This window comes from Cololabis saira, chromosome 17 (genome assembly GCF_033807715.1).
Source record: "Cololabis saira isolate AMF1-May2022 chromosome 17, fColSai1.1, whole genome shotgun sequence".
Taxonomy (NCBI): Eukaryota; Metazoa; Chordata; class Actinopteri; order Beloniformes; family Belonidae; genus Cololabis; species Cololabis saira.
Window position 1 is genome coordinate 28,799,728 of NC_084603.1, and position 18,984 is coordinate 28,818,711.

The window sequence follows — 18,984 nt, forward strand, 5'->3', positions numbered from 1 at the left end:
ACGCTGTCTGACTTCAGAAAAAACCCACCGCCACAAAACCTCCAGACTCAGAGACAGTCACTTCCCCCAAGCTGTTGCTCTGAACGCTGCCGCCAGAGTCCTTACAAACACAAGGAAACTGGGCCATATTACACCGGTCATGAAATCACTACACTGGCTTCCAGTGAGTCAAAGGATAGAGTTTAAAATCTTCCTGCTGGTCTACAAAGACCTGAATGGTCTTGGACCAAAATACATGCTGGATCTGTTAGTTCCCTATGAAGCTCCCAGACCCCTGAGGTTCATCTGGATCTGGTTTGTTGTGTGTCCCAAGAACCAGAACCAAGCAAGGTGAGGCAGCGTTCAGTTATTCTGCTCCTCACCGGTGGAACAAACTTCCTGTAGACCTGAGGTCTGCTCCAACTAAACCAGGCCTAAAAACATGACTGTTTACTGAAGCGTACTCCTAAATTAAATACTTACCTGCTGTACTCTATTGCCCTTAGTTTTCAACAACTTGTGCTTTTTATTATTTTACATTCTTTTCTCATAATGTTATCAAATTTGTATTTGTTATTTACTGTTTAATTGTGTCTTGACGCTTTTAATGTCGATGTAAAGCACTTTGAATTACCTTGTGTTGAATTGTGCTATATAAATAAACTTGCCTTGCCTTGCCTTGATGAACTCTCAGCACTCATAGAGTCTCAGAGTAATCAATCACTGTGCAATAATAATAATAACCACAATCAAAATGCTGTAACAATGCACCTCTCAATAACAATGTCTAACTCATACTGCTGCACCCTTCACTTAAAAAAAATGTAAATATGTTATTAAGAGCTGTCATTTGTCTATTTCCTGTACAGTGAGCGATAATAACCGAGTCAAATTCCGTCTTGTTTGACCTGACTTGGCCACTTAACCTGATTGTGATTCTGATTCTGACACGTGTGTTGGTGTCATGGGTGTAATATATTATTATATTATATTAATAATTAATTGGTGTGTTTAGCTCTGCTCTCTGAGCTCTACCGCCCCCTGCTGGCCACAGACGCGCCAACCTCGGTGACGTACTTCCGTTTCCGGTGTAAACAAGCCAACATGGCGGTTTTCGTGGTCAAATTAGTGAGGTAGACAACTTTCAGAGGCATTTATGAGCGGCTTTTGACATTTCACACGATAATGGCTTCCCCTGGAAGTGAAGGGAGCCTGGTCCGCTACTTCTGCACCGCTGGTAAAGGGATGGAGCCGTTTCTGATTGACGAGGTGAAGAGGAAGCTCGCTGCTGAAGACGTGAGTGTTGGCGGCAGAAACATGAACTAAAACAACATTAGAATTAAAACTAAATACAAAATATATGCACAAAATAAAAGTATTAGAGACATGTCAGTGAAGGGGCGACACGCTCTCTGTAATTTAATAATGATTGGCCGGACGTGTGTTTACCATCATGCTTGTGCACAACTGAAAAGCTTGTGTGTCAGTGTTTTGCTAAACCACAAATACTGTTGCGCCTAAAGTGGATAATTGATGTTTAAATTAAGGTAGCATTTTAAAAGTAATATATGAATGTAGTCTTTCCTTGGAAGGGTTTGAGGACCATGCAGTTAGTTACAATGTGGAAAGTAAACAAGTCGAGAGTCATAAACAGCCAACAAATAAGGAAACATGAAAACAAAACACTTGAGAAACATGTTTCTTCACCTTAACCAGTTATTGGCCAAAGCAAGAAAGTGTTGTTCGAAGAAGATGGAGCTTTTGCATGGTTTAGATCCATATGAGATCCCAGATAGTGTGCCCTTAATCCCACCTGCTGCCTGGAGTCACATCTGAAGTTTATACATGGATGAGTGGAGGACTTAAATTTAACAACTGTTAAACATGTCATATCACATAACCAGAACAAAAAAATGAGCAGACAGAATGTTCAGAATAAAATATGTAGCTACTGACATGGCAGATTTCCCATGAGTTTAATGTGCATATGATCCCAAATATTATCTTAATGTTTTTTCTTTTTTTTTGTTGTAGTAGTAAGTGCATTAATGTAGTAAATACTTTTTCCAAAGCAACTTACAAGTAGTGAATAAATAAGACGCAGGGTATTAGTATACTGTTGGGGCCACGTTGAGCAATATTTGCTGCTTCTTACCCTATAGTGGTGATTCATATTGTTTCAAGATTGCTGTGTAATATCTACTTACAAATATTGCAAAGTAGCTATTTAACTTACAAAAACCCAGATTAGCTCTGTTACAAGTTAGATGAAACGATTGTCTCTGTCGGACTGGAGGAGAAAAGCAGACTGATTGTTACAAAAAGAAGTAATTAAAAAACTGGGTTGTCTTCTGATGTTTGAGATAGTTGTGCTTAAAGAAACACATGAGCCCCCTTTGCTTAACATCAAAATAGTCTCATATGTAGTGAATGGCTGCTTAAAATAATGCATATATCATAATAATATAATATTGCAGAGAGGGAAGTTCAGTTGGAATAAAAGAAGCATCAGGACATCCATGACTCTCCAGCAAACTCCGGGACTGGGGCCAGAAAACTGGTTGTTCATTGGCCTACCGGTTTAAATAAAGTTTATTATTATTTTGATTAGGACTGTGTTCTCATAAATTTATGTTACCACCAGTCTAGTACTTGCTCATCAATGGCAGCTGGTTGTCTGACTGCGTCTGCAGCTTAATGTGGCAAATTTTTATGAACAACATTCTGGTGTGAAAAAGGGCAGCAAAGAAGCCGTCTATCTTCATTAACAACATCCATAACAGCCTGAAATTCTGCACGAAATACAAACATTGGATAACACAAGACTGGTGCACAGTTATTTTCCCTGAAGCACCCTTCCAGCTACTTGGGAATAATGTTAAAACAATTGCCTGCAAAAGCAAAGGTAAATGCTACCAGTATCGTGCCAACAGCGAAACATCCTAAAACCATCTATGTTTAAAGTTGATTTTCCTTTAAAGAAATGGGTACACTCAACGATGTAACTAAAATGCTGCAATGAATAAAGAACAGTATCAAAATATCTTCCAAGTGCAACTTCCACCAACAATCCAGAAGTAGTAAAGTCATGATCCGTGCATCTTCCTGCATGATGGTGCACCAGGTCACAAGGCAAAAGTGATGAAGTGGCTCAGAGATTATAGTGTTGAAGTTTTGGATAAATGGTCAGGGAACTCATCAGGTCTTTATTTTTCTAGCAAGTAGACCGCCAGAAAAATTTGTATTTTGGATCAACTCAGGGCATTAATACAACAAGAGTCAAGATTTGGCCCATAAAATTAATATCCAAATGCTAGAGTGATTAACAGAAGTTTTGCAGAAGGTTGGATCAACAACATAGATATTAACTCTTTGAATAATCTAATGTTTTTGCCAAAAAAAAGCATTTCAAAATTATGAAATGCTTATAAAGGTTGTTCAGTATACTATGGAAACATGAACAAGTTTGATCTAAGAATAATTAAGTTGTAAAGTAGACACCTCTAACCTACGGACAGAGGGATCAAACTAATGTGGCCTCAGTGTCAAAAGGTATTTTGATAATATATTTTTATCATGTTGGTAAAGTTTTCCATATTATGCAACAATTAGGTGGGCTGGCCTGAATTATGTGTTTAGTTTAAAAGATGAAATCCTACTCTTTCACATCAGACCAGTGTTTCCCAAGTGAAAAATCAATCAGAATCAGAGCCTGATTCATGAAGCTTGCAGCCAACGCAATAATCAATGAGTCCGTAAATATAAAACTGTTTTTTGTATACAGGTGTGTCACATCCCTGGTAAAGTGTTGTTCAGCTCTTCTGCAACAATCGACAGAGTAATTGGCCTGAAGTCTGCAGAGCGGCTCTTCATTTTGTTGAAGCAACACTCACCTTTTAAATTTTCAGCCCAAACCAGCCAAGGTACCAATACAACACAAAAACACATACTGTATAACCTTGATTACCGGTAATACATTGGTATGTGTTGTATGTATCCCTTCAGCATTACTGAAAGAAAAGTGTGACAAAGTCATTAGATGGTCACCAGTTTTTTAACATTAACATGTGTCATCTGGAATATTTCTAGCAAAAGCAGCTTCTATGCTGCAATCCAGATTGTTGGAGGACAGGAATCAGTGGAGCAGTGCTGTAATGACATGGAGCCGCCTGCAGGGGGAGATGGCTGCCACCACGAATACCACTATCCAACATCCAAGTAGTCCCCTAGGAGCGACAGGGAGGAGTGAAGCGGGTGAAAAGTGCCTGGTAGAGTCGAGAAAACGTCCATGTGAGCACAAGGAGGAGGAGAGTCGGGACTACACAGTAAAAAATCAACAACAAAATGGAATAAAGGCACATGGAAAGAAAATGAAGATGGATGTTGAGGATGCAACTTTCGACTTAAGTGGTGAGAGAAATGGAGAGAAAGTGGACCCAACTATCGACAGGAGGAGAGAAAAAGATGCAGACGCAGGGATGGATGTGGAGTTAAGCAACTACAGAAGTGACACAAATGTGCAACGGACAAGTGGATCAGTTTCTGAACTGACAACACTGGAGCATAATGTGGAAAGTAGCAGCAGGACAGCTGCTTCAGAAAGTATGGAAACTGGTAAGATGATATATCATTGTTTATCTAACAAAGACAACAAGAAAAAAAAAATGATTCCACCAAAATCCGACAGAAACAGAATTCCTTTTTTTCTTTCTTTAATACCAGTGTCCTTCAGGATTAGCTGCAAATGCAGTGGATCACTGTCCAGATGCTTCACTACACAGGTAAAAGAAAAAACCTTGAAAACTGTGAAAGTGCTTATCTCTAATTATCTCTTTTAAGCCTATTTACATTACACAACATGTGTTATGTTTAATCATTTTTACCATCTAAAACAATGTACTAAAATGGGCATCTATATTTAGTGAAGGTGATATTTGCATAAATGGGTAAGACCTCTGATGTGTGTTTGCATATTGTGTCTAATACAGGAAGTCAGCAAAATGATGGCAGCAGGTCTGAGCAGACTGCTGGGCTGGAAGGCTGATCTGAAGAACCCACTTCTTGAGGTAAAAGTTGTACATAAAAATGTTTTTTATTGTATTGATTTATGTTCGATGAAGTGTCTGACTTGCATTTTAATATCCTGTACTTCTCTTTTATAGTTGTGCAGAGAATCTCTGCTTCATTTTTTGTCATTTTGAATCCAGTTTTATCATTTGTTGTTGGTTCTTTTCTGAAGGTAAATGTCCACTTGAGTGACGACTACTGCCTCCTGGGGATTCCACTGACCAGGTAGTTGGTGAAGACACCTTTTTCACATTTCAGAATTTCTACCATCTTCCTGTCAGGTCAAGATGTATATCAAGTCAAAGGATAAATCAGTGCTACCGCAACTAGTGCTGATATTCTTAAAGCTGTTGAATGCCAATGTTTTCTCTGCTAAAAGCTCAAAATTTTATATTTCACATTGCTTTGTGCATTCACAGTATTGAGGGACCCTCACCAACAGAGAAACAATGTGTCTCCAAATACTTAAATGCTGAAGATTAAAATGTCATGAATGTTGCGTTTTTAGGTGATAGTTTGACTAAGAACTGTTTCACATTGCAGCTTTTAAAAGATTTGAAAAGCAGTAATACAGTAAGTGATGATTCATTTCACTTTCATTTAGGTTGCCTTTGGCGAACCGCAGCTATATTCAAACCACAGGACTGAGGTCTACAGTTGCCTGGGCCATGGCCTCACTCGCTCAGATACAGGTGGGAACACACTGTATATGCCTTGATCTTCTGATTGTCATAACTAAAACCATGATTTTGTTTAAGCAGGCAAGAAGGTACCAAATAATGCAAACCAGGTGTCGTCATTTAACGTGACCAGGCTGAAGGTTTTAACAGAATGTCTGCAGTGCATGACTTGGACAGCTTAGGAATTTACATGCACATAGTTTAATTAATAGTTATATTGTGCTGCGTTGCAGTCACAGTCAAACTAAATCAAATTTCCTATCTGAGTGTGCTGTTTACTGTCTCCTGTTTCCCAGCCAGGCTTCTGTGTAGTTGATCCCATGTGTGGGGTGGGAACCATCTTAATCGAAGCTGCGGAGGAACACAAGGTCAGCCCACAAATGTATGAGTCTTCAGATACATTTCTTTCCTGTGCAAAATGTCTGAAAAGTGTTTAGAGCCTGGAACTGAAAAAGCAAACATAAAACATAGTCAGATTGGCCACTAGTTGTCTGTTTAACATGTATCTGTTAATGCAAGTACAGTCGTTCAGATAAGCCACAATGCACTCTAACTGCATCACTTCTTTCAAACACTTATTACCCATCATGCATATTATTATTTTACATTTCAGTTTACAGACTAAATGAAGTAAGGTTTTTTTTTTCCAGAAATGCATTAAGGTCAATATATAGCGTGTACGTTTTGAGCACTATTATAACAGGGTTTACCGCTGTCACTGGGACCCTCAGGACACCTGTTTCCTGGGTCTGGACATTGATGATGGACAGCTACAAAGGGCCACTGAAAACATAGCATTTGCACGGCGAGGAACCAGAATACAGCTCCTGAAAGCCTCTTGTATGGGTAAGAAACCTGCACAAAAGGGTCACCTGAATAAACAACATGTTGGCGTTAAATACTTAACTACACTTGCAGGAACCTTGTCTCCCTGCTGGAAACATAAATGTGTAACATGTTGCACTTGTATTAAGTCTTTAAGCAGTTGAACCGTGTATCAAGTAGAATATTTCCTTTTATTTAACCTTTTTACTATGTATGTTTTAGAAAATACATTCTTAGATGTGTGTGTGTATCCAAGACTGCGTGTTGTCGTTGTTTTGGAGAAGGTCGCATGTTAAGTGACATCTTTGCTTTGTTTGGTTCAGAGCTGCCTCTGCCCAGCAGCAGCGTCGAGGCTGTGGTCTGTGACCTGCCATTTGGCAGGAAGTTTGGAACCAAGATAAACATGGCTGCCAACCTACCAGCCATCCTCAGTGAAATGGAGAGGTCTGGGGTTTTTTTGTTTTTATTTTTCTTCTGATTTTGATTGTGTTTGTCTACTGTGAAAAATCCTTGGACTGAGAGTGGTGTTACACATCAGAAAAAGCTTCTTAGGAACAAAAAGACTTGAGACTACAACTAATTAAAGACATGTTTGTGTTCCAGAGTCCTCTGTATCGGTGGTACACTTGTGGTCCTCCTGAGTCCTCAGTTGTCCTGTCACCTGAAAAAACTCCTGATACAAAACCACAGTGGATCAACATCTGACCAGGGAGTTGGACGTCAGGCCGTGAAACCAAACCGCTCACATTCTGACGTGCCGTCAGAGCAGCAGGCCGTCAACGTCTGCCCAGAGGTCGAGTTCTCTCCCGCTGAGCTTCAAAACAGCCCGCCGGCCCGTCTGACTTCCCTGAAGCATCAAATGACTGTCAGACTCGGCTTAGGAGCAATCGATGGACTTCTACATAAATATGTCAAAACACACATTTGACCCACGTGGAAATAATTTTTTAGAGTAATTAACTTGATTTACCTGTCATGGGTTATTTTGAAATGTTATAGTTCACCATATGCTCTCTGTAACTGAGAGGTTTTTAAATTGTGAAGTTTATAAGCAAGTGTATGCATTCTGAGTTGTATGAGGTATAAAAGTGTTGAGTAAAACTATTGTTCCAGGATGTTTTTTCTCTTGTTCCTGTGAAAATGTACAATAAAATTCTATTTTTCTTTTCCTATTTTCCTCTAATGGCTGAGTAAGTTCCTGCTATTTCCGGGAGTACAATGTGTTCAAACTTCAGTAAATAGTGTTTCTTGGATATACTTTTGGGTTATATAAATACTGTGGCAATAAAGGAATGTGAACTCTTTGAAATGTTCTGATTTTCTACACTAATGTACCATAAAATGTGTGATTTTGACCCATATCTCAATGACAAAAATAGACAAGCACAATGTTGTGTCTTTATTGAACATCCATTAAAAAATCAAACAGCTAATGGAAAAATGAAGTGAAACCCTGGAGTTAGTAGCTGGTTGAGTTTCCTTTGATGGTGCTTTTGGTAGCTCTTTACAGAATAGTTTGGTCTCACATACTTGTAAGCCATGTGGTGTGGATGGCTCTCGTGAGGCTCTTCCAGTGTCGCTGGGATGAGGTTATGGTCTTGGCGCTGACTGGACCACTTGAAAGATGGGTTTCCTTTCCTGAAGCTGTTCTGTGGTGGATTTGCTTGGATGATTAGAGTCATTGTTCTACTGCGTCACCAAACTTCTAAGCGTCAGCTGGTGCACAGCCGATCTGATATCATCTTCTAGGATATTTTGGTAAGCTTTGGAAATCATTTTCCTTGTGGAAAATGGTCCAGGCCCTGAGGCAGCGAAGCAAGCCTAAATCAGCACCCTTCGCTGCTCTTCAGCTGCTTCCTCTTCTGTGTTCTGCCTTGGACGCCCTGCCTGTTCACTGACTTATCTAAGGTAGATTACCGAACATTAATGCCATCTTTCCCTCATTTAAGATTCTGGAGTCACCTTGGCTGGGTGTCCACTTTCAGGAAGAGCAGCCACAGTGTCACAGCATATTAAAGTATCTGTGTTTACAGACAATTAGTCAACCTTTTAATTTAGTAATTACTCTATGGTTTCACTTATTTTTTTCTAGCACAGCAAATGTTTAATGGGTCTGGTCAATAAAGACACCAGGCATTTTTGTGTGTTATCAGCTTAAGCATATTGTGTTTATCTTATATGGACACTTAAATCAAGATCAGATCACATTGTGCTAAAAGGAAAATACAGGAAAATAGTCCCAATACCGTAGAGCCATGGTCCACTTTTGCAGAGTTTCTGAAAATCGCCTTACAATATGTTTCTCATTTACCCATTCAAATGCACTCATATGTTATTTATACATGCACTATGTAGGTTATGTGGTGTTTTGTTTCTTCAGTTACACCTCAGCCATCTGGTTGGAGGGCAGTCACTGAACCACAGCCAACCTGTAACACTGTCTTCAAATGTTGCACATTGCAATGTTAGATAAAGATAAGGTGTAAATGATTTGAAATACAACTAAACAACATATTTTAATGACTGTAGTACAAAAAGAACAGATACATCTGAGAAATACTTTTTTTTTTAAATGTGTGCTATTTTTCTCTTCTTTTCCTCATTTCCTCATCACATGGCAGCTGATTCATGACCGTGTGGGCAGACATTATGAGACATTATTTACATTATTTAACATGAAATATGAAAAATATGAATATTAATATGAAAAAAAACTGAAGCAAGGTAATGACAAATGTTTCCTTGAGATTAAAAAAAGAGTTCCAACAGTACTAACTTTTTACAATAGAAATTCAGTGCTGTCGATGAAATAACAGCTGGCTGTCTTAGGAACATAAACTAGCATTGAAAGGTGAATGATCCGTTCATTTGACAGTAAATAACAGATGCAGGCTGATAACAGGCTAAGTGGTCCTTCTGTTCTTCAGTGAGGGTATGGCATCCATTATTTTCAAAACAGAAATCCATATTTTCATTTGATAAACCAAATAAGGGTTTGCCACTTCATTCCATCTTAAATGATTCTGGGAAAAAGCAAAAGCAGCATAGTTTCAAGATGTTTCCTCTTTGTTTTCTCCATTTTGTTTTCTTAAGATTTTAAGAGTTGTTTTGTGACCCCATGCAGTGATTTCTGCACCATTTGTAAATTTTAAGTGCAGTCTAAGGTCTGAGGGATTGATTTTCAGACTTGGGTTTAAAAATATATGACTGATAAAATCCCTTACTGACCAGTTGTTAATTGACTTGATTGTGTAATTGTGACATGATTTAGGGATTTTTTTATTTTGAATATTTGAATTTTGTTTTCCCTGTCTCTGATATTGTGAAATGTCTCTGGCATTAAATTCAAAATAAGCATCAATTCTGCCTGTTGAACACACACACACACACACACACACACACACACACACACACACACACACACACACACACACACACACACACACACACACACACACACACACACACACACACACACACACACACACACACGTGTGATTGGAATCAGTTAATTGCTGAATTTGACCCTTTGTTAACACAAATAAAAATGTCACTAGATGACAGCTGAATTTGTTTTGGTGCTTGGACTTTTGTTCAGTCTGCAGCTGGTCCCATCAGCTGAGGTACAATATTACCATCTGCCACTATTTAACCCTTTTTTTTACACTGAGAGACTGGTAAACACCCTGAAAGCTTAGTGTGTTCATTTGTTTTATTGCTTGCATAGCTGTTAATTTTAAACTTTTGTTACAAGCAGATTAGGAAATTTTAGTTTTATTGTTACTGTATGGTAACCTTTTATGGAATTATGAAAAAAATTGATTGTTAATGCATTTTAATTTCTAATATGTATTTATATGGTATAACACATTTCGTGTGTATTATAGTTAAATAATCACAACTGTAAAAATTGTAAATTGTTCAATTTCACGCCCTCGTCTTCCACATACGCCATGATATCCATTGCGCATGCCCAATGCGCATTGGAAGCCATGTTGGATATACAGTGGATTGTGGCTGGGATTTTTTGACGCCGTATGTTTTTCTTAAAATATCCGTTTTCATATATCGTTGGGGTTCATCAACCGCGCGCGATCGGCGCCGTAACAGGCAGTGGAAATGATGAACTCCAGTGTCGACCTGTCCCGGAGGAATCCGCAGGAGGATTTCGAGCTGATCCAGCGGATAGGAAGTGGCACATACGGAGATGTGTACAAGGTAAAGCTGCAGTGAGGAGCTCAGGCAGGTCCATTATCGGACGCAGCGTCGCTGGAGCTCTAAGAGCCGTATCTATGTCTCCTTTCTCCTACTGATATTGATGCAGGTTAAAACTAATTGTGGAGTGATGATTAAATAATTGCTGATGTAAAGTTATGAGCCCGCTTTCGTTCAGTTTCCAGTAAGTGCTGGACGGATCACCAGGGATGTTTCCTCTCTGTTGTTATTGTGGCTCTCATGCGCGGCCGTCCAGTGACAGGGAACACCTATAGATGGACCTCACGGACGTGGCTTTAAGCTGTGAAATCACTCTAGATCTGATAAATCAACACAGCAGTTCATAGTGGATGTTTTTGCACTGCTTGTCTGGTGCGACGTTTAGTAGCTGAAGGCTGATTTATGGTTCTGCGTTAAATCGACGCAGAACCTACGGCGTAAGTTACGCGGCGACGCGCTCCGTAAGTTGCGCGTTACGCCGACGATTAAACGCGGAACCATAAATCATGCTTTACTGTCCGGCAACGGGCGCAGCGGTCCTGGTAGCATGGAGAAGCTAACCAGGCGCTCGGGAACATTTTGGGAAAAAAATGTCAACAACCACTGATTTATTACGTATAAAAGGACAAAGGCAGAAACAAAAATGACTTATTAATAATGTTAAAGCTGATGCTGTGGGCCAGGCTGTGCCTAAAGTGGCCGGTGTGTCCCTGTCCCTGCTGAGACTGACAGCTGCCCGCAGAGCCGTGCAGGACCTGCTGCAGCTGCAGCTGTACACCCATCCAGGGGGACTAGTCCCGGGGATTAGGAGATGTGCATTCATTCATTTGTGTTCATATACCCTATCAGATGTAAGAAAACAAACAAACAAAACAACAACAACGTGGTTATAAATCAGCCTTTAGTGGTTAACTTTAGTCCGTGAGTGTGAAGGCCCGCGCCGGGAGCAGACACCCCGGGATCCGGACCGGAGGCAGTTCCTGAGCAGCAGCAGCAGCTCCAACAGACAGGCTTTACTACATGTCACAAACAATAATAATAAAAAAAAAAACTGAAGTCATAATCATATAACACCTTTTTTGTAAGTGACAGTGGCGCAAAAAGGTAAGGAGGGGGACGATTCCCATTATCAAACAAACCGTGGGGGGCAGCACTGCAGGACATGAAAACAAATGACATCATGCAGATTGTCCCTCAAGGATACCGAATGCACACCATGTTGGATAAAGAATACCAAAACAATAACATATTTTCAAACTCATATAAGACAGAAGCTGCGATGAAATATATTCAGCAGTTTTTATGATTTCTGAGATAAGTGTGATCTGTCAGCCTTCTTGGTTGATTTGTATGCCAGTTCTGTATAATTTAAGTAAGGTTATGCATGACAAACATCCACAGGCCTCTACAGTTTGGTTTGTATGCACTCTCGTGGAATTTAATTTCACTAGTGTGCTAGGGAGAGGCCTTCAGCACACTGGAGATTCATTAGAGACTTTAATAGGACTTGATGATGTTTGGGTAGCCTCCTGGCTCTTTGTGGACAGTGACAGGAGGCCTTAAGATGACAAATGTGACATATTTCCAGTCTTTTTGAACACATAGCTGCCCTAAATTCCTCACCATATGACTAATGCGTCATCGTTTTGAGCTTGTTTTCCATATTGTATCGCTCTGATGCGCTGCAGCTAGTGTTTCTAATTTAGTTTCAGTATCTTGCCTTGTTGGAGAGTGATAGGTCCAGCAGATTATCTTCAGCAGGCCGGCAGCTGAGAGCCAAGAGGCCTGCCAGACCTGTCACAAAGAGTGCACAGCAGATTAATATGCACTGTCATTGCTTTTAAAACTAATTTAAAGGCTGAAAGTCACTCAGGTCTAAGAAAATATATGGCAAGTTTAATAAGGAATATTTGGGAATATCTTGTTAGTTTTAGGTGCTCATCCATTGATTTGTCTAATATGAAGAAGAGAGAATATAACTATTATGTGGCACATGCTCGAGTTTGTATTAATAGCAAGCGTTTGCAGAAGATCATTGGTCAAACCTGAAATGGCTGGATTACAGGACATGCACCAAAGCACCAGGTCGTTTGGTTAAACCTCATGTATGTCTATATTTGGTTGTACCACTCTGTGAAATAGTGTGGCTTGGATAGGAATGTTTGAGCAGGAAACAAAGCATGAACTCTGCTAAATTGTTTTTCTCCTGTTCTGTTGCTCTGTTTTTGTTGTAAGTGTAAGAAACTGAGGAGTTGGTTTGGCTAGTATGAGGGCAGGCCTTCTGACCACCAGGTCACAGGTTTGATCCGCCAAAGAATTTGCCTTCGAGTTAATAGGGTACGTCTGAATCCTTCAACAGTGCCAGATTTTTGTCAAGCTGAACTGATAGAGTGGTTATATCAACTACTACGGATACAGAGAGTAATATTCATGAACAATTACATTGTTGGAGATCCACAATTATCCATTTAAGTTAAGACAAACGTATTTCTTTCCCTGACATTCTTGAGACTGCTGAGTTACAATTTAGGGTTCTGAAGTTTATCATTTTGCTTTTAAGATTAGGGGCATCTCTTGCAAATTTACATAAAAAAATGCAAAAATGAGGATGGAAAAAGTTTTTAAATGTGGGAAATTTGAAAGGCGAGATTTAAAGGATACATACTGTATCATCTTTTTTTGCTTTCTGAGGTATTAATGAAATGTTTGACATATTTTTGTCAAATATCAGACACATAGTACAAAACTTCCTTTTTTATATATATATTTTTTTATGGCTCTGATCATTGCTGATGTTTTTAGGGGGTGGAGTCAGATACTCTGCTGCAATTCACTGTTCTCGTCCAAGAAGTCTTCCATGTTTGATAACGGTCACACAGCTTTCCGCTGCAGACTTCTGAAGTTTTGCGAATGTTGTATGTTGTGATATTTGGGTGCAGATAAAGCTGGATAAGCTGGATGATTTTACTCTGATTTTACTCATATGTGTGTTGTCTGATTTGTACATGACATATTTTCAGATGTAGGCAGCCCCATAAAAGTGACAGGGTTGTTTTTATGTCAGTTTTTGATTTGGTAATCATTTGGCTCACTATAATAGATGCAGTAATGCATGGAATGATTCATTTATTTCATAATATTTAAGTTCACTTTAGTCTTCCTTTTAATTCATTCTACATTTCCATCAGAACGGTTAAATTTCATTATTTGCACCAGTCCACAAGCGTACCCTGGGTTGTTCCGCGGCCATCCGTGTGCAGCTCTAAAGCCATTTAACATGCGGGCTGAGTGTGTCGACTATGCATCGATCTCCGATTCCAGTAAATACTTACCAGGCAGAAAAAGAAGATGGGCTACAGTACAAGGCAAGATAGATGGATTAGCGAGGTTGATGAAGTCTACAGTCAGGATTTATAATAACACCAAGATGGCTCTTTTTAGCCTGGTTAGGTCACCATGGTAACTTGTGCTGAATTTCAGAGATTCTTTTTATGATCATATCCCAGATCAAATAATGTTGAAACAGCATTCAGATATCATCAGACGGTATTGAATGTTGCTCACATTGTAGTAAAATTTTAAATTTTTGGTAGATGTTGAGTAAATGTTGAATTACTGACAGAAATCATAGATGGTGAGTCTGATGTCAAAGGGAAGTCGATGTTATTGTTTTAGGTTTTCAAATTTAATGTTTGCAATTTTACATTAAACCATTAAACTGCACACAGCATGGCTAGGTTCACCAGTCTCTCTGGTGTTTGGTGCTTTAAATTGAGGATAAAAAAAGAGTGTCTGACACTGATGAGCTTGGATTTCTCTTAAATTGATACATATGGCAGATTGAACAGCATTGTTATTTTAACTGAGTGGAGCAGACATGTGTGTGGGCTCCTATTTTGCATTCCCACATTATCATTTAGACTGCCTGAATATACAACATCAATAATGGCAAGTATAAACTTGATCTATTGGTCCAAAGTCACAAAGACCTACTCTTGAGAATGATTGTGAAATAGCTGCAGGAACTCATGCTGCAGAAGACTTAAAACAGGCCAAGTATTTACCAACACCCAGGATGATTTGTGAGGTATTACATTTGATCATGTGCTCAAAGTTACATCATGGTGGCACGGATAAGGAAGTAGAAACTGGGGATGGGTATAAGTGGATGACCAAAACATTTCAATAGCAAATTTGAAAAATTTACCAATCATTCAATCAAATTTAATTCAATAAAATTTATATTTATGTAGCCTCGATAACAAAGGGGTCACAGTTGACCCTGATTCCTGAGCGATTATTACACAAACTATGGCAAGTAAAAAACTCTCCTAGCGGGAGAAAAGCCTTTTTAAGAGGAAAGAATCCTAGAGCAGGACCTGGCTCATAAGAGTAGGGTAGGAAAAGGGAGATCAGAAAGAGAGAATGGGGCACAGATATATTGTCAAAGGTACAAAATATAAAATATGTATTAAATATCCATGAGCAGGAGAAGTAAGAGTTCTATGTACATATTACTGATAGATGGTTAGTTGGTGCACTACAGATACGACTATATAAACAGATGGAGGTAAACACTGGGATGCTCAGATGGTGGGACTACAGATCAGGATGCAGCTCCTGAAGCTCTGGCCTGCAAACATGTACATTAGAGAAAATGACGGGGCAGAGCAGCACAACAATCTACAAGAACAATGGAGAACAATTATGGTTATGAGATACTTATAATCAATAACTGTGGATTGAGCTGAAGAAAGGCAAGAGGAAATAAAAGGAGAACAAAAGGGGTGATGGGCACCGCTCAGTGGATCATGTTGGTGTCCCTTTGCAGCGTAGGTCTATAGCAGCACCTACAATGAAGCTATGAGCCTGCTCTAGTTTTGTCCTGTAGCTGCAGCTACGACTACTGGCCCTAACACACTAGAGTTTACACTAACTATAGGCTTTACTGGACAGAAACATTTTTAGTTTGGTTTTATAGGTGGAGGTGGTGTCAGCCTCTTTAACCCAATTTGGAAGTTGATTCCATAGTAATGGTGCCTGATATTGATTATGATTATTATTATTACCGAGGCAGTATTCATGACCTTAATATGACCATGTGAGGGCTACTAATGTGTATTCATTTTTAAAATGGTTTGAGTCTAAATTAATCTATAGCTATCTTACAAAAATATTTGAAAGAACAGTGTTTGGATATGCTGTAAGTGAAATTAATAACTCACATTAAATTGAACCTTTTCTCGACACAGCAAGTGTCAAAGGCACAGCAAGGCTATGCCTTTGATGGTGCATGTCTGGTGATAAAAGCAACAAATATGAAGGCCTTTGGTAGTTCTTACATCCGTGATAACTGGCTTTCTCTGTATACTTCACATAGTGTGTTTTCACACTGACTTTATTTAGGTCAGCCCAGAGCAACTCTGGGGGTGAATATGGTTCACTTGAGTCGGTCTGAACACAGCAACAGTGCTCCAGTGCGCCAAAGTGGCCGTGCCGGGACCTCTTTGATGATGTAGTCTCAGTATGGCTATCAGCGACTTACAGGCGGTTTCCACATGTTTGAGCTTAAAAGGCTTCTATTGGCATTTGGGTGGTCCTTTGGCGGTTGCCACGTAAACAACCATGGCAAAGAAAGTAACGATAACATTTGCAGACAAACAACTCTCAGCCACAGCTACTTATATGTAGAAAAAAAACCAACCTAATCTGGCTAAAACACGTAGTTTTTGTCGCCATGCTTTTCAGTTTTTTGCATTAGACTGGTTGTCATGGAAACATGATACTCTGCAAACACTGATATTCACTAATTACAGCACAGACCGTTGACACGTGGTTTGTGATGCAGCATTTGGGCTGGGGAGAAAACAACACCTGTGAACATGAACCGGACTAAATGAAAACAAATACATTGTAATCTGGTGCGCAGCAACACACCTGAAAACAACCGTAGTAAGTTAGTTAGTAGTTAGTCTCCAAGTATGAAAACACTGATATCCTTAACTGTTGTTATTAGAGTGACAGTGACATTTTCTTCTGGCCAAACCTTGCTGTGCGTTTGCAGCACAGCTGCGCTGCCATGGTCCAGGAATGCAGGAATCCTGACTTCCTCCAAGCGTGTGTGTGTGTGTATGTGTGTTTGAGTGTGGGTGTGTATAATATGTGTGTGTTCATCCCCTATTGTTTGGCAATGGTCGGACAGAGGAAGACAGTGGAGCTAAGGGCTGCAGTGTAACGCACACACACACAAAACCAGATGATCATCACACACGTACCCACTTATACACAGATGGCTGCGGAGTCACAGTCGAAGCTGCTGGTCCGCAGCCATCCTGTTTTTGTCACTGTTCCTCCACTTGTTGGCTCTATGATGGTGTAAAAAAAAAAACCTTGAAGTAAAGCAGGCTTCCTCAGATTCTTAGTCCCCATCCTGGCAGAAGCTGTTTGTGCCACTACTGCAGTGATTTACTAATAACCTGCAAGGCGGCACAATATTAATGTCAATATTAAAGACACAGACTTGTGGTAGGAGACAAAAATTGTCAATATGATTTTAGATAACTGTGTTTTAGAGCTCTGCAGTTAATCCCATTTTAAATATGATTCCACTGATCACAAAAAATCATTTTATTAAGGAAAAACATACTTTGCCACATATTTTGTCTTGTGCTCTGAATGACATGCACACTTCAGGCATATCATTCAGAGACTGTGCTTGGTCGTGGATGAGTAATTCCCAAGTAATATCGAGGTCATACTGGTGTTTCAGGGCAGAAACATTTAAGGGATTATTTGAGGAGTTTGACCTGAATCATTGTCAAGTGTTATTTATTAAGTTTTCAGTTGAAATGTCCATGTTTTTATAATGAAACCTGCTTTAAATGTCAGTGGATAATCATTTTGAATTATTGTGATTTCAATCCTGAACAAAATAAGTGTGATTATGATTACACACCCGCACCCCCCATTACTAAGCAGCCCTGCTATAATTATAGTAGTTCTATGGAATCTCTATTGTTTTTATTTCTATGGAATCATAAAAATGCAGAATTAAGCCAACACATACAGTGTGTGAGATTTTTCTTAACTGTACTTATGATTATTTACCGATCTTTTCTTATCAGATTCCAATGTAAAATTTCTGATTTAAAAAGTCTCTTTTCACTGAGGTTGTTGTTCCTCCTCTTCTGATTTGATATTATACCTAAATGGGCTACAGCTATTTGTTATTTGACAGCTGGGATACTCAGGCAATGATTCCATCAATTAATTGAGTAATTAGGTAGAAATACTTTTGCCTTGTTTAAGAGTGTGTGCAAAAGAAGAAAGATGTGTCTTCTTAAATAATCAACAACTTTGAAGAGTAAATATAAGATATTTACTAGCAACCACTTCATAAGCTCTAAAGTATTCTTTTAATACGTTTGTATTTTAATAAATAATGGGACCAGGTGCTTCCATTAAGGCTTGACAAATCTGAAAAAGAAGAGAAAGCATAAACTGTGTCAAAACAACGGAAGAAGTTTGAGCTAAAATACATACAGCAACTTGGAGTGTTAATAAATAACACCCCATGCCAAGTGGGCCCCATAGACAGTTCAATGAGTAAATTGTTATAGTAATACATATAACATTTTGGAGTCATGTGAAAGTTTATTTTGTGACTTAGTCAAGCTGTATCATCCCGTCGGAACAGCTATATAAGGATAGTTTAGCAGCTTTGTCAGGCAGGGTTTTGGGATGCACATTGTAGATACATTTTTTTTGTTTTATTTTTTTAATCCTCAGAGGTACCAGCAACAGTAGGCCAGAAACCTATAGAGCAAATTTTCTCTTCATTATATGAAGCCCCCCCCCCCTTCCTAGATATGTGTTTTTATTTGTTGTAAAAGGAGGAGATACATTTCTATCCCCTCTTATCAAACTCTGAGACTGACAGAAATATGCTAATTTGTTTTCTTTGGCTTTCTTCTTGCCTAGATTTTTGCTTTCTCCTTTGCTCCATAAAAGCGTGTTGTTTTACACTAACAATTGTCCTGGCCAAATATGGTGACTGGCAAATAATATAATCAAATGAGTTAAAGAAAGTTTGTATGCACAGAATTTATTACATTTCCATAAAATGGTTTGCATTTGTCTAGCTTTCGACCTTTGTAATCTGTAACAGCCACCCCAAATGCAACTCAAGTAAAGCACAGCATGTATTAAAACATCAAAA

The 18,984-nt window shown here is 39.1% G+C and overlaps 2 protein-coding genes across 14 annotated transcripts in view; both read left to right on the forward strand.

Annotated features, from left to right (window-relative positions):
• The first annotated feature begins 1,088 nt into the window (after positions 1-1,088).
• On the forward strand, positions 1,089-7,839 carry thumpd2 (THUMP domain containing 2). Its single transcript, XM_061744901.1, has 11 exons — positions 1,089-1,275; positions 3,764-3,902; positions 4,069-4,593; positions 4,702-4,760; positions 4,968-5,045; positions 5,219-5,271; positions 5,651-5,738; positions 6,023-6,094; positions 6,458-6,572; positions 6,875-6,995; positions 7,155-7,839. The coding sequence occupies exons 1-11, from the start codon at positions 1,165-1,167 to the stop codon at positions 7,477-7,479; spliced, it is 1,686 nt and encodes a 561-aa protein (XP_061600885.1). The 5' UTR covers positions 1,089-1,164; the 3' UTR covers positions 7,480-7,839.
• Positions 7,840-10,545: 2,706 nt separating this feature from the next.
• The window catches only part of LOC133463936 (mitogen-activated protein kinase kinase kinase kinase 3-like), a 53,218-nt gene continuing 44,779 nt past the window's right edge, over positions 10,546-18,984 (forward strand). For all 13 annotated transcript variants that reach the window (XM_061745744.1, XM_061745748.1, XM_061745745.1 and 10 more), the window contains exon 1: positions 10,546-10,769. In XM_061745744.1, coding sequence (XP_061601728.1) covers positions 10,671-10,769 — 99 coding nt within the window. In that variant the 5' untranslated portion in view covers positions 10,546-10,670. The remainder of the gene's footprint in view (positions 10,770-18,984) is intronic.